The sequence below is a fragment of the Elaeis guineensis genome, chromosome 1, assembly GCF_000442705.2.
Source record: "Elaeis guineensis isolate ETL-2024a chromosome 1, EG11, whole genome shotgun sequence".
Lineage (NCBI taxonomy): Eukaryota > Viridiplantae > Streptophyta > Magnoliopsida > Arecales > Arecaceae > Elaeis > Elaeis guineensis.
The window spans coordinates 94,950,435-94,964,543 of record NC_025993.2 but is presented as its reverse complement, the minus strand read 5'-3'; the positions used below and the strand labels follow the sequence as shown (position 1 = coordinate 94,964,543).

Genomic DNA, 14,109 nt, shown 5'->3' with positions numbered 1-14,109 from the left:
ACTTCTATAATAATAATTAATATATCTTTATAGGATAATAATTTACAGAATAATGGTGCAGCTAAAAATGGTGATGTCTGGTTGTGAATAGTAATTACTTGAGGGTACAGCCAGCTACGTGTTTTGTAACTTACGGTAGTAAAGCAGGAGCTGTCATCCTAAATCGTCACATTACATCACCTACTTGAATGGATGAACCAGTAATTCCATTGACAGCGTTCACAGATCCTGCAGGATTTTTTATCACTTGAATTTGTTAGTATTTCTGGCTCCGCTAATGCATAGAAGATTTAACGAGTAGCACATGAGGGTACCCAGGCGCCAGTTACACGCCAACAAATGGATGATAAAGCTATCAGACATGGACTAACTAAACCACACTCTGAAGCGACGTTCCATAAAATTGCCTGGGATAAAAATTCCCAGGTTTGAACTGAGATTCTGGCACGTTTGAATCTATCTTTTCTTCGTAAGGCCTGCCGTCCAGACAGGATGGGTTCATCGTCACCGAGAAGAACATGTTTTGCTAAGGCAGATTTAGCAGGTTGCAACGATATTCTACATATAATATCCAACATTGATCAGCATATCAGGTGAAAGCCGTGCTACAATATAATTACTAGAATACCAAAGGAGATGATTCTAGAGGACTCGCACTTGAATCACTACAAGGATACCTCATCCAGCAGACGGTAATAAATGTCAACTCCTGTTTCTCCTTTTTTTTTTTTTTTTTTTTTTTGTGGTAAAATGTCAACTGTTTACGAAAGGGCATCCAAGCCGTAGACATGGCATAAATGCAAGTAACGTCAGATCACGTGCCACATCCACAAGTAGTCCATCGTTGGACGATCAATTCAAAAGTACAACATCCTGAAGAGTTGTGCAGCTTTTGAATTTCTTAGTCCACCATCAGTTTTTAGTAGACCTGCACTGACAAGCCTAACATAAGCCATACGTGAAAATGTGTTAGAAACACCAAAAAAAAAAAAAAAAAAAAAATCCTAGTGGGCGTGATGTTACCATGAAGAATGGCTATCCTCCTTTCCGATGATGCCCAAGTTCTGTGGCAGTGCTATTCTTCCTTTCTTCTTCTTGATGCAATCTCTGATGCCCAAGCCTTGCCAACATCAGTCTGAAATTTTCCTGTAGAGCCCTAAAATGTTAGAGATAAAAGCATTTGGTTTGTTGTATCTTAAGAGTTATCCTTAAGCTTAAATAGCTGGTGGGTGCTACGACGTGATCCATATTCTAGAAGGGGATTCTTAACTGAGCCAGGGAAATGATGAAATGAAATTTTTTCTCTTTTGTTTGAAGGGTGATATAGTGGTAGTTTACAAGGTCGTACAAAAACCAATATACTAAGAAGCATATCGGATTTGCATTAGATCACATGAAGACTTAGGCTCATGTCTAGTGCACATTGATCATGGGTTGTTGGAGCCTCCGGGGGCATATCATGCTTTCAGAGGCATACATTATTTCATAATTTTCGCCTTCTCGAATTTCATATAGATTACTCATTTGCTAAATAACTTGCTTTGTAATATCTGACAGACAAATCCAGGTCCTTTGGCTAACATCAGATTTCTAAATTTCTTGGTAACTACAATATATAGGCATGTTTTAATATAAGGCTATAAGAAAAAATACCTGCAGTTGACTGGAAAAACTCATCCAAATCAATCCCTTGCTCTGCAAAAAAAGAAAAAGTTTAGAATATGGAACTGTTATCAAATAACCCGAAGTTTCATGCGGTAATTTTGTAAGTCTATAGCAAAAGCCCGAAGATTCTTTAGTATGGAGCATACACATCACTGAAACCTCACTGCTCCTTAAAACACAGCAGCAAAACAAAAGAATTCAGGTTCAGTCTTGGAAGGTCAATATATACTAGGATGATTTCAGGCAACAAACAATATTCCACACTCCCCTCAACCGATAATGACATGTTAATCTCCTTTTCCTAAATCCTAAAACACCACTTTTTTTTCATAAAAAGATGTGTAATATTATTTTTGGCAATTGGGGAAAAAATAATCCCTACCATTAAACTAATGACTCATTTGGTTAAGCATGATCTATTTAGCAATGATTATGCTGCCATTTTTTATTATTACACCACAAACTGTTTTGATGAATGATTCACTCTCCTCTCTCTTCACTCATTTAAAGAGCTTGTGTCAGTAGCAGAAAAAGAAAGGCTATAAGCATCGTTAACAGAAGGCCATCAACCAAATCAGTCAATAGCTAAGCAACAGGAAGCATTCTGCCCCAGTTATCAAAATTAGTGGTACATGTTTTTTTAGAAGAAAAGGAAACCGTTTGGGCATTGGGCTTGGAAAGGAGGATCATCAACATGTTAAAATGACCCTCATTATTATGAAAGGTGACTACAACCAAAATACCTTAAGTTCTTAATTTGAGTTGGCCTTATGAACCCTTTTTTGACATTCTACATGTTAAGGCCCACACAAATTTTCTGCCATCTATATATTGTTCCTTACACGGATTGTTACAAGTAATTTTCAACTTGACTCCAGCCCTGCACCTTCTTCATCTCAATTTGGAAAAAATGCTGGCGCTGTCTTTAACAATATCACCTAATTAATTTGTAGTAAAGATAAAAGGAATTCATTTATTTTTCTTTCTTTCAACATGTTAATGTAGTAAAATATGCAGACGCACATTTTTGAAAAAAAAAAAAAAGTTCCAAAATGCAAGAATCAAGAATGATTGATTTGAAACTTTACCCTTTTCATATTCTAGAGCTTGAAGTATCATCTCAACCTGACCCAAAAAAAAAAAAAAAAAGAGAGAGAGAGAGAGAGAGAAAGTCTTATTAGACTCCAAAGCAGCCAGCTGCAATGATATATGAACTGATGGTATAGAAAGAGGATGAAGTATTCATATACTGAAGTATATAGATCACAAATTGCCATGCAGTATCAACCTACCAGGAAGAATGGTTAGGCACGTATCATAGAAGAGCAAATACATGAAATGACTAGATCTACTCATAATTGTATAACATGGGTTAAGAATCATTATTGCAAAGAACTGGAAGAATTTAACCATAAGAAGTCACATATAGTGCAAGGACTTTCATAGTGCATACATGAATTACATGTGTGTGCTCTCCAATGTATGCTAGACAGTTATTTATTAATAATAACGAGCTTGCTGGTTTAAATGAAAGATCCATTTCAAATTTCACAGGATTTTTCTGCCATCTACTCAAGCAAACATTAATAGTTCAATACTTTAAACAAGTTACTAGAATTCAGAAAGATAATCTTTTATTCTTTTCCTCTCATTTGGTAAGATTAATGATTGCTTTCAAGTTTCAACAGTATGTTTGTTCGTGTTAGATGAACAAGCATTCTGGTCTATTCAATGAACTGAAGAGATATCCTTCCCCATCATGTAAACTCACAAAGAATGGTGAAGAAAACACCAGCAAAAATTTGAAGGAAAGTTTGGTCTCTCTTTCTCTCTCACAAACACACTATCAGTTGGGAGATCCTACAGCATCTTCAATGCCACATTTGCCCATATTATACCCATCTAAATGAACCCCTTTTCTCATGTACCTTCCACAGATTTTCATTTTTCTCTATTAAATGAACAACAAAGATAAACCCTTTCCCATCCAATAAAAGGGAAAAAAAATCCAAATGGAAAGTGATAAATCTGGGGAAGAAAAACAGCATCTAAGCATTTTAATCTTCCCTTTGCTCTTTCCACTTCATCAATTCCCCCTATAATTTCTGCATTTGTTGATATCTCCTCTTCCAGCCAAAGTACCCTTCCTCTTCCCTGGCTGATCCTTCTCCATTCTGATAATGTTGCCCTCTCAGCGCAGGCCAACTAGATCCTGGCCACGTTTGAATGGACATGAAAGCATGCCAATGAGATGGTGGCAATAAGTCTCTTATTCCTCCCTCACTTTGTACTGCAGTTTTCAATCTGGTGTCATGCCCAGTTAGAGGGCAGAGAAGATGTTCGAGTTTTACCTAGTGCAAAGGAAGGAATCATCTCTAACACAAGCGAGCACAATAAATGTACTGAAAGGAAGCAACAGGTGCTAGAGCCAGAAAACGCAATGTTGAGATTGAGGTGACGTTATCCTCATTTCTGTTTATGGATTGGGTATAAAGCTGTTCTATATTCTGTGAATTACAACCTAAGGAATAGGAAGAATGTTGTGAAGACTGTATGAGGTTTGAAATTAAACAAGGACAACTTATGACATTTCACTTGATGAAAAAGAACATTTATGACAATTATTCACCAATTAAGACAATTATTCAGATATGCAAAAGGTCAAAATAATAATTTTTTTAATATCTTCTGCATATTAGATACATATTTAGTCAAACATTTTTGTTATATCTATTACTTCATCATCAATTGTCCCTCAATAATTTCCCTTATATTTAATATTCCTTATTAACTATTTGTTACTAATTATATTTTGATATCTTTATTTTTTATTTTGAAGTCAATTTCGTAGATTTCTAATGTTATGAATTTTGATTATGCTAACACTTATTTATTATTATTTATTATCTTTTTGTTAGTTAGGCTTCTTCAAGTTGGTTTTCACTCAAACCTATTTGATATTAGGTCAAGTTAGGAAGACCACCTGTTTTCGAGAGATGGGGTACAGGTTGTAGGGGATAATTTGTTTCAAGTTATACTAGGTCTCAGTCTTGGGCTTGAACAGATTGACCCATCTTGGACTCGACCCTTATTGATATTATCAAGTTCTTTATTCCAGGTAGAAGTAATACAAACCCGTTGCTACTTATATATATATATGGATTTAAACTTTTTCTCAATTTTGAGCTATAGGTACATCAGATATTTCATGTTCCTTAATTTGTTGTCTATGTGGAGATTCAAGCAATTTATTTTTTCTGACCCAAGCATTAGTTAAATGTATGCTCTGCATATGGTAGTGGTATTGGAATGAGAAGTGAGAGCAGCATGATGGTTCCAATAACCGAGTGGTAGGATAATGGTGAAAATGATGCAATGTTTGTGCAATGAATGCCTACGCCAATATTGTGGTGAGGCCCTAATGTGATGACAGCATGATCATTGAGGGCCCATGTAAAAGGTTTGTGGCATGCCACAGCAATGTTATCTACAGTGAGTAGGGGTGTAATCTAGTAGATCTTGATCAGGTCTCATCAAGCTTGGTGTTAAATACTTTTGAACCTGAAGTTTGAGATCGAGCTTGGTTCATTTATTACTTGATCGAGCGTAATTCAAGCTTAATTCAAACCAAGCCCAATATCGGCCTATTTCAATAGCCTTTCAAGCAGATATGCATATCTTTGTTGATAAATTGCATGTGCTTCTGGCAGGAAACAACACAGCGATGTTGGTGGAGAAAAGGTCGTACTAATTAGAATTTCGACAAAAAGTGGATTTAATAACTTAAAACTAGCTCAGAATCTGCAAATGGAAAACTATTATCTAATGCATGCTTTTTTAGCACTATATTTTATTGAAGATATGTTCCCCCGATATAAGAGGGAGATGAATGGGGATTTTACAAAAATATCATGATGAAGTAAAAGATATTTTAGAGAGATGTTTAATGGACATATCTAACAAAATTAATGAATGGCAGGAATTCTGGTCAAAGAATTCAGTAAGGGTAATTTATATTAAATGTGTGCATAAGACAGCAATAAAATTAATGGCAATGTACCATGCATCTAATAGCTGTTAACATACTTACACAAATAGTGATCTTGGTAGAGAAGATTACCCACTCATGATAGTCTACTTAAAGAAATTACAAACTTAGAAATATAATTAATGTCAACTTATTACTTAGCATATGCCTCAACATTCGCTAATAGGGAAAAACCAAAGTCACTTCTAGATGATATATGGGTAAAATACCTTGTCAAAATCCTTGACAACTTTTGCTTCTGGGGAAGAATTTTCTTCATACTCCATCCATAACTCACCAATTTCCTTTGCTGCAAAAAGATTGGCCAAATGAAAAACAACAAAAGAAAAAAAAAAAAAAAAGAAAGGATGAAAGGAAGAAATAAGTTCAACTCCCAAAGCATGATTGGTTTAAATCATGAAAAACATGAGTAGCAGTCATAACCATGGCCATTCATTTTTTTGCGCTCCCCAAAAAAAAAGCCCTCAATTAATAAGTTTAAAAAAGGAGCAAGGTGTTGGGCAAATGAATATTGCAAGGTGGATATACAACATTGGGAAGCATGCAAAGATACCTCCTTCAATTGTTTGATCCACTAAGACAAAAAAAAAAAAATGCAAGGATTATTAGAAGCTAGGATAGGTTGATGTCTTGTCATGCCTATGAGATAAGCTTCATTATCATGAACTTGAAGACTGCTGAGCTTTTTGCATGGCCAGATGGAGTAAGTCTAGAAAAAGATGTAAGTCTAGAAAAAAGAGTGAAGAATAGGAGGATAAATTATCTTTTAAAACCTTAGAAAAGAAAGCAAAACTCATTGTGCATAAAAAGACAGAAAGATTAAGGCAATTTACAGGCTACTAAGAAGGTTGAGGTTTTCATTAATTTTTCTAGTATGTAAGGGATACTTACTTGTACCGAGGTTTTTAAGTACCAGCCAGTGGCAGGCAATGCCAGCAACATGTATGATGTCAGGCAACAACAACATCTAGCATAAGTGGCATGGCACTTGTTAATTCCTTAAATAAAAAGGGTATTGTCTTTTTTCCTTTGGCATGTGTAATGCACACGCGCAGGGTGGCTGATATCCCTAATGCCACGTACACCTAAATCTTTGCTCTTGATCACCCAAAGCAGATGCGCAGGGTGGTTGATATCCCTAATGCCACGTACACCTAAATCTTTGTTCTTGATCACCCAAAGCAGATGCGCAGGGTGGCTGATATCCCTAATGCCACGTACACCTAAATCTTTGCTCTTGATCACCCAAAGCAAGAGAGGCATTGATACAATTAATATACCTCTTGCTCCAATACTAAAGTCTCAATATTGGTAGTCATCCCGGCTTGGTTTTGTGCCAAAACAATATCAGGATAGGTCAAGACATGCCTAAACAACCATTAATACAAAAAATATGTCCTATGATGCTATGCTATCCTAATTATTGGGATACAACTATCTCAATCCATTCCAAGTTGGTACCAACCAAGATGACCTGGATGTAATGGCCCATGATCTCATTTAAAAAGGATGGCTAAAAGGTATCATTTGGATTCTTTGGTCCTGGATAAGTACCTAGATCTTCTCAGCACACAACTAGTATGGGACTAATAAACACCCATAAAGCTCCTCACATGCTCTCCCCATGCAAATCATGACATCTTCACCAAGCTAAGGGTCTAAATCCAATCGCAAACACCATGATTTGGCCTATGACCAGCCTTAGATCTACTCGAAGACCATTCGTAATGATTCAAACCAAGGTTCGCCGTACCGATACTGGACCCCATACCGGTGAAATTCTGTTTAATATTGGTATACGGTACGGTAATGTCGATATGCTTCGGAATGGCATACCAGTACGAGACTGGTACGGTATGATACGGGCAGTATGGAGTGGTACAGGACAGTACGGCATTCCATGATTCAGACAATGTAAGAAACCTTGCATGTGTATTTAGTCTGACATTAGTTAACTGCTTAAAAGATCTTATGTACTTATACAAAACCATAGAATCCAAATAATGCCTTCTGACTAGCCCTTTTAGGTAAGATCCTAGGTCATTACAGCAAACATCCTAATTCATGAGTGGGTAGAAGTCCACGGGGCGTCTCGCATATTGTTTCTTGTTGGAATGGTATCATATAGGCAAGACATGTCAGGAAGCACCAAGATGTGAATCTTTGGTCTTAAATGATGCAAAGAATGACAGTTTGCCTGGTGTTCAACACTATCACAATTGTTGGATGATTTTTGTCTATCTATTTAGCAAACTTGCATTTCGTTGCTTATCAAGGGAGGACTTTTGAGAATTATTTCCATATAATGCACGTAGCAAGTATTGAATGACAAGAGCCTAAGAATTAATAATGAGAAAAATGGTCAAGCATTTTGGTAGGCATTCCCCTTTCCACAATACCTAACCTTGATTATTAGTTATTCTCAAAGGGTTTCATCAGCATATCTTGACCTTATATTTTCATTAGCTGAATGTCCACCAATTGTATTAACTCACTAGTTTTTAGGAATGGCATGCCTCATAATTTCTTTATTAACTTTGCATAACTTACCATTTGATTCTCCTCTCCTTTGAATGTAGCAAGGTTTAAAGTACCAATGCCAACATCCAAAACCAAGATTTCTCAATATTTTATAGAGTATGGACCAGTATAGTATGCCACCATACCAACATGTACTATTCCTTCAAGTGCAAGTAGAATGAAAATAGGGGTACTACACATGCCGGTATGGTACCTTTATGCAACGCATATCAATACCGGTGCCTTACGAGCTACCAAACTGATACTTCTAGTACCTTATATCCATTGCAAATAGTTTTTGTTTTTGCATTAAAGTTACCAACTCCTACAGAAATATGAACATGATGAAGTTGACATGCTACTTGATCCCTGAAGATAGTAGGGTTGCATGAGGATTAGCACTTCAAAGAGGAAGCCCATTTAAAGGAATGATGAATAAATACGAGTATTTCTTGACCAAGTTCCTTCCAATTTCCTGTATAAAGCAGCTTAAGAAATTAAGAAAAAAGCCATTTTTGAGATGGCATGCCCATTCTAGGATGCATGCTTTGGTTCAATAAGGTGATGAAGAACTTTTAAAGCATTCTATGTAGTTCTTCCAAGATTTATTAAATAGAGGTTAATCAACATTATGATGTTAGTCTTTCCACCAAATATTAATTTGTCCAACTATGGTCTTTTGACATGCATGGCAACCAAATTCTAACCACTATTATGAGAGTACAGTAATGCATGAATATTTTCTGCCTAGAGGAAAACTGTCATGGTAGTTGCTCCACTTGCTAAATGTTTGCCTATTGCAAGGAATCAATTTAGTTAACCTTCGAGAACAAGAACTAGAATTTGATTTACACCATTTCTGGAGTTGCTTCTGCTTTAGAAAAAGCAAGAAGCCAAAAGCTAGGTTTTCTCACTTCTCCTAAAAGCACTTTTTTATGGACTTTTCTTCTTGAAGAAGCCCTTTTTATATAATGTCACCAAGCATTTACTTTTGTTGGGAAGTGCTTTTTTCTTTAAAAGTGGCAACAGCACTTTTTCCTAAGCAATTACAAGCACATGCATAGAGCGGCAAAAGGGTGCTAAAATTCTATTCCTAAAGTCCATGTTGATAAAATTCTATTTTTCAAGTCAAGCTGGTTGTAGGAGTGGCAAACGGGTCGGGTCGGTTTATAAATGAAACGGGTCATAAACGGGACGAATCAGAAAATGATCAATCCAAATCTGATTTATTTATTAAATGGGTCAAAAATTCAAATCTGAACCCAACCTGTTTATTAAATAGGTAATCCGATCCGATCCATTTAACCCGTTTATTAAATAGGTTAAATTAGGTTAAACAGGTTAAACAAATTAAACAGGTTAAACGAGTCGAGTTAAATGGGTCAGAAACAGGTTAAACAAAGTTTAAACAGGTTAAACGGGTTTTAAATGGATTAAATAGGTCAAACAGGTCAGGTTAAATGGATAAAAAATTGGTTAAACAGGTTAAATAGGTTAAATGACTCAATACAACCTGAATATTAAACGGGTTAAACGGATCAGATATCTAAAACCTATGTCTGATCCAATTATTAAACGGGTTAAATGGGTCGATCTGTTTATGACTCGAATCCGTTTAGCCTAAACCCAAACTTGTTTATGACGGGTCAAACACGGGTCGGGTTGGCGGGTCAGGTCATATTTTGCCAGCCCTAGCTGGTTGCTAACAACTTTTCATTTTGTTGTTTCTGGTACTATATATAGTTTTCTTAGTAACCAAGCATTTTATTGCACTAGTCTTGTTTGCCATGGTTGTGAGATGATGATCTTTTGGATAAGTGAATCTTATCAGTTTTGTTAGATGAGAAGGAAGTTTAAAGGTAAAGCATTTATCTAATTGTACATCTTTAACTGCACTGCAACCATTATAGACTCCAAGCTAGTTGGCTAGATCAATTAGAACAGTTTTTACACAAAGGGAAAGATAGAAAAATCTCTAAAATGCTGTCCTCTTACAGGCTATTGAAATTCAGAAGGATCATTGAAAGTAAACAAATAAATATGGTATTGGGTATTATTATTCATCTCAAAGTGAGGTTAAGCCATGCCAAGTAAGCCTGATGGGCTGAGCTAATGCTTGCACAGGTGATGGCATTTATCTTGGAAAAACTATTGCAAAATAATTTTAAATAACTAAAACTTACTAGAACACATATATGCATAATATCCACCCAAGAAATAAAATCTCTGCAAATTACAAAAAAGATGCTTGAGAAAACATCTAATAGTTACATCCATTTACCTCTAGACCCTCCACCAAGTACTCTGCACATATGTTCCAATGCTTCTTTTTCTCTCCGACTCTTTTCCAACTTTGGCACACCATCAGAAGGAGCAATATCACCAACAATGGCTAATAAAACAATTTTCCATAAAAAATTAAAATAGAGTATAGAATGGCCTTGAGTTTTAGAATTGCTAGATTCAAGTTTATAATAGACATTCAGTAGATAATATATATTTTGCACTTCATTTATTTTACCAATTAAAGATACATATCATTAACTTTGAAGAAGATATAAGCAAATAAACAACAATCAAGGGCACAATCGATTAATGTTGAAAATATTAAATTTGCTTCAAGGAAATTTTAAATAGAGAATCGAATAGCTTTTAACTTTCAGAAATAGCAGATTCAACAAACTATAATTATCAATAAATAGATATTATATATTCTTAACTTCATTTATTTTACCAACTAAAGACAGAGCATTAACTTAAAGAGCGTATAAGTAAATAAACAACAATCAAGGATACATTAAATCAGTTTTGAAAAATTAGATTATAACTGGCTCTTAGGATTTGATGGATGGATGTGAAAATCGCTTCTCTTTTGTTTTGTTAATTTTCTTTATATTTATTTGTTCAATCCAATTAATAAAATCAACCCCTTTAACTTGTACTTTATGCTTAAATTTTTTCATATTATCTGAGATTAAAGGGAAAAAAGCACACTTGAAAATAAGGAACATAGACTATAATTGGAATTTAGTGATACCTCCAAATGTTCTCATAGTGCTTTGATCATGCTCTTGTCTCAATGTGTAGGAAGAAACAAATTCCTACTTCTTGAATCTCTGATGCAAAAGTTCAAGTGTTCAAACACATAATTGATCATAACATTAACCACAATTCCTGGCGTGTTGAGCTGCTGGATATGATTTATAGCCCTATACAGTATACTCTCATGAAAACAGGGAAAGATCTTGATCCCTCTTTATTTTAGATGAACTTTAGAGAGTGACTCCTTGGATGCATGATCTTAGATTTTGCAACCAATAAAGCAAGCCTCTGACCTGCCAATTGGTCATTGACATTTTGGAGGTCAGCCCTTCACTTGCCCCCAACTTGACTTTGCCATGAAGCATCACTAGATTAGAGATAGTTGAGACCAAGTCGAGAGCTGGTCATAATAGTCTTTAAATTTGTTCATCCACACGGTGATCCTAAACTACATGACTGGAAAATGCTTTTTCTCATGTTGTATTAAGCCTTACAATGTATAAAGCAGGAGACAAGTGATGGGCATTCTCATATACCGTGATTACTTTTAGAACCACCCCTTTGAAGCTGTAAGACATCCAATATATAAATAGTGAGCTTAAAGTCATAGTATAATAGTTTAGGAAAAACATTTTGTCATTTTCTCCATCCTCATTATCTTTATTTTTCTCTTTAAGTGATTAGCGCTACATCAATCTTTGATCTTCTAACTAGATTATATTAGCAAGCAACAAAGTCGAGTGGATCATTGCACGGTCAAATCACACACACATAATCCCTGGTTGGGTCTGCAACGCCTAACATATTGTTTGGATTGGGGGTACATGGGGGTTCATAAGAGGAATGGAGGGGAGGGTAAAGAATAAACCCTTGTTTGATAAAATTTTTTGAGAGATAAAGGAGGGTAGAGAATGGTCCTCTTAACCCCTCCGTACCCCTCAGTTATTCAATTTTCTGTACCCCCGATTCAGGGTATAACAGAGGGGAAGGTTTATGCTCAATTTTTATTTTTCCAACTTATCCTTAATAAAATTTTAAAATTACAACTAGACCATTATATATCTATCTTTCCAACCGCCTCTTTGCTCTTCGCACAACTCAGAAATCCTATATCCATCCCTTCGCCTGCAGATCGCTTCTCATGCAAATCTGGATATCACGATCTTTGGAAGGCGGATTCCAGTGATAGAAATTCACGATCTTTGTCAAAATATCACAAACATTAAATAGTACATCTACTAATAAAAAAAGACATATTTGTCGATATATATATATAAATTCTTCTACCTCTCCCTTAACCCCTCTATCCAAACAAGGATAAGGTATGTATCCTTCTTTACCCTTCCTCTCCTTTTCCAAACAAGAGTTCATTAATTCCCTTACCCTCCCCTCCCTTCCCCTCCTCTCCCCTCCCCTAATGAACTCTCGTATACCCCAATCCAAACAAAGCTTAACCTTCCTATCCATTTTGTTTTACAACAATGAAGACATAAAGATTGATGTTTCACAAGCAAAAATCGTAGTAATAAGACTATATTCATTGAAGTGCAAAGGATATTAGGAAACAAATAGAAGTTTATTTCGCATTATTAAAAAACTCTCTGCAACAAACAGCATTAGTCCCGTAAAAATTAAACTTTGTCTCTATATTAGGTTTAAGAAATAAAAAAAACAAGAATTACAGGAAAATTTACGCAAAACTAAGGATCTAGAACCCCACCTTCAGCAATGTCATGCACGATTGCCATCTTAACACACCTAAACCAGAAAAGAACACCGTGACTCGCAATAACAATCCATAAAAACATCAACAACTTCAAGATTTGTGAAGAGGGGTAGCGGGAGCTCCGATCATAAGCCCTAACCTGTCCTGATCTACGCCTGGGATGTCACCGGCGATGAGAGCCATGACACCCATCCGGTACATGTGGTCTGCCACCGACTCCGGGTCCCGTATCCCGCGGCGCACCCACCCCGTTCTCTTCGTTGTCTAGAAACCAAGAGCGCCTCCATTGGATAGGTCAAGAAAACAACGAGCGAGCGAGAGAGAGAGAGAGAGAGAAACCTTGAGGCGGTGGCAGAGCTGAAGGAAGTCGATGGCGGAGGAGGCGGAGACGGAGGATGCACCGGCGGCGGCGTCGGGGGAGGAGGTCGCAGCCGTGGCGGCGGAGGCGGAATCCACCTTGGAGGAAGGTGGAGGACCCGAGGGGTCGGGGGAAGCCATCCGGACCGTACGAGTGACGAACCGACGGACGGGATTGAATCGGGCGGCGCGGGAGGAGAGAAGGGGATGAAGGAGGGAGGTTTTGCTGCAAAGAGCTTGGCTCCCACTCGTCATCTCCCTTGCAGTTTCGTCTAAGCCTATACTAAAAGGCTGCTGCTCGCGCTCGGGACGGTCCGTATATCTCGCGATTTATTAATTCCGGAGCGAGATCCCTAGAATATCCTGCTGGGAGCGGAACGAGTGCGCCTCTGGACGCCCGCATCTCCAAATAATGGACCGGAATAACGAGTGCTGCTTGGATCGCGTTTGCATCTTTCGCGAAGGATTCACCTTCCTTCACGCGAATCCACCGTTGGATCACCCACCACACCGATCAATGCGCTGCAAATTCTGTGATCCACTACCTGCACAAATCTCAAAGCTCCCAGTGGTTCATTCAGTGGTGGATTCGTACAAAGAATGGCAAATCCTCCCAGCCTGACCCATGCTATTTCATGTATCGAGTTTTTTTTAGCAAGAACTAGCCTCCATGATCATTGTAAGTAATTAAACTTTAGAAGTCGCTATCATATGGTTATAAGAAAAAATGGCAACAATGACTACTATGATC

At 37.0% G+C, this 14,109-nt stretch overlaps 1 protein-coding gene across 4 annotated transcripts; it reads right to left on the bottom strand.

Annotated features, from left to right (window-relative positions):
- Positions 1-536: 536 nt before the first annotated feature.
- Positions 537-13,705, bottom strand: LOC105031984 (uncharacterized). 4 transcript variants are annotated; one of them, XM_010906301.4, is made up of 9 exons: positions 13,341-13,705; positions 13,141-13,265; positions 12,996-13,033; positions 10,515-10,625; positions 5,923-6,002; positions 2,754-2,790; positions 1,654-1,695; positions 1,024-1,146; positions 537-928 (listed from the first exon to the last, which is right to left on the bottom strand). In XM_010906301.4, the coding sequence occupies exons 1-8, from the start codon at positions 13,611-13,613 to the stop codon at positions 1,076-1,078; spliced, it is 777 nt and encodes a 258-aa protein (XP_010904603.1). In that variant the 5' UTR covers positions 13,614-13,705; the 3' UTR covers positions 537-928; positions 1,024-1,075. The 4 variants fall into 4 exon arrangements, with proteins under 4 accessions (XP_010904603.1, XP_010904602.1, XP_010904600.1 ...); XM_010906300.4 differs by having other exon boundaries at positions 537-942; positions 13,341-13,684; XM_010906298.4 differs by lacking the exon at positions 2,754-2,790 and having other exon boundaries at positions 13,341-13,692.
- Positions 13,706-14,109: the final 404 nt, after the last annotated feature.

Coding starts and splice junctions, on each gene's coding strand:
- LOC105031984 (XM_010906297.4), bottom strand. CDS start 13,613: ATGACGAGTGGGAGCCAAGCTCTTTGCAGCAAAACCTCCCTCCTTCAT. Junction 13,266..13,340: donor AGCTCTGCCACCGCCTCAAG/GTTTCTCTCTCT, acceptor CTTGGTTTCTAG/ACAACGAAGAGAACGGGGTG. Junction 1,696..5,922: donor TTGTCAAGGATTTTGACAAG/GTATTTTACCCA, acceptor CTTTTTTTGCAG/AGCAAGGGATTGATTTGGAT.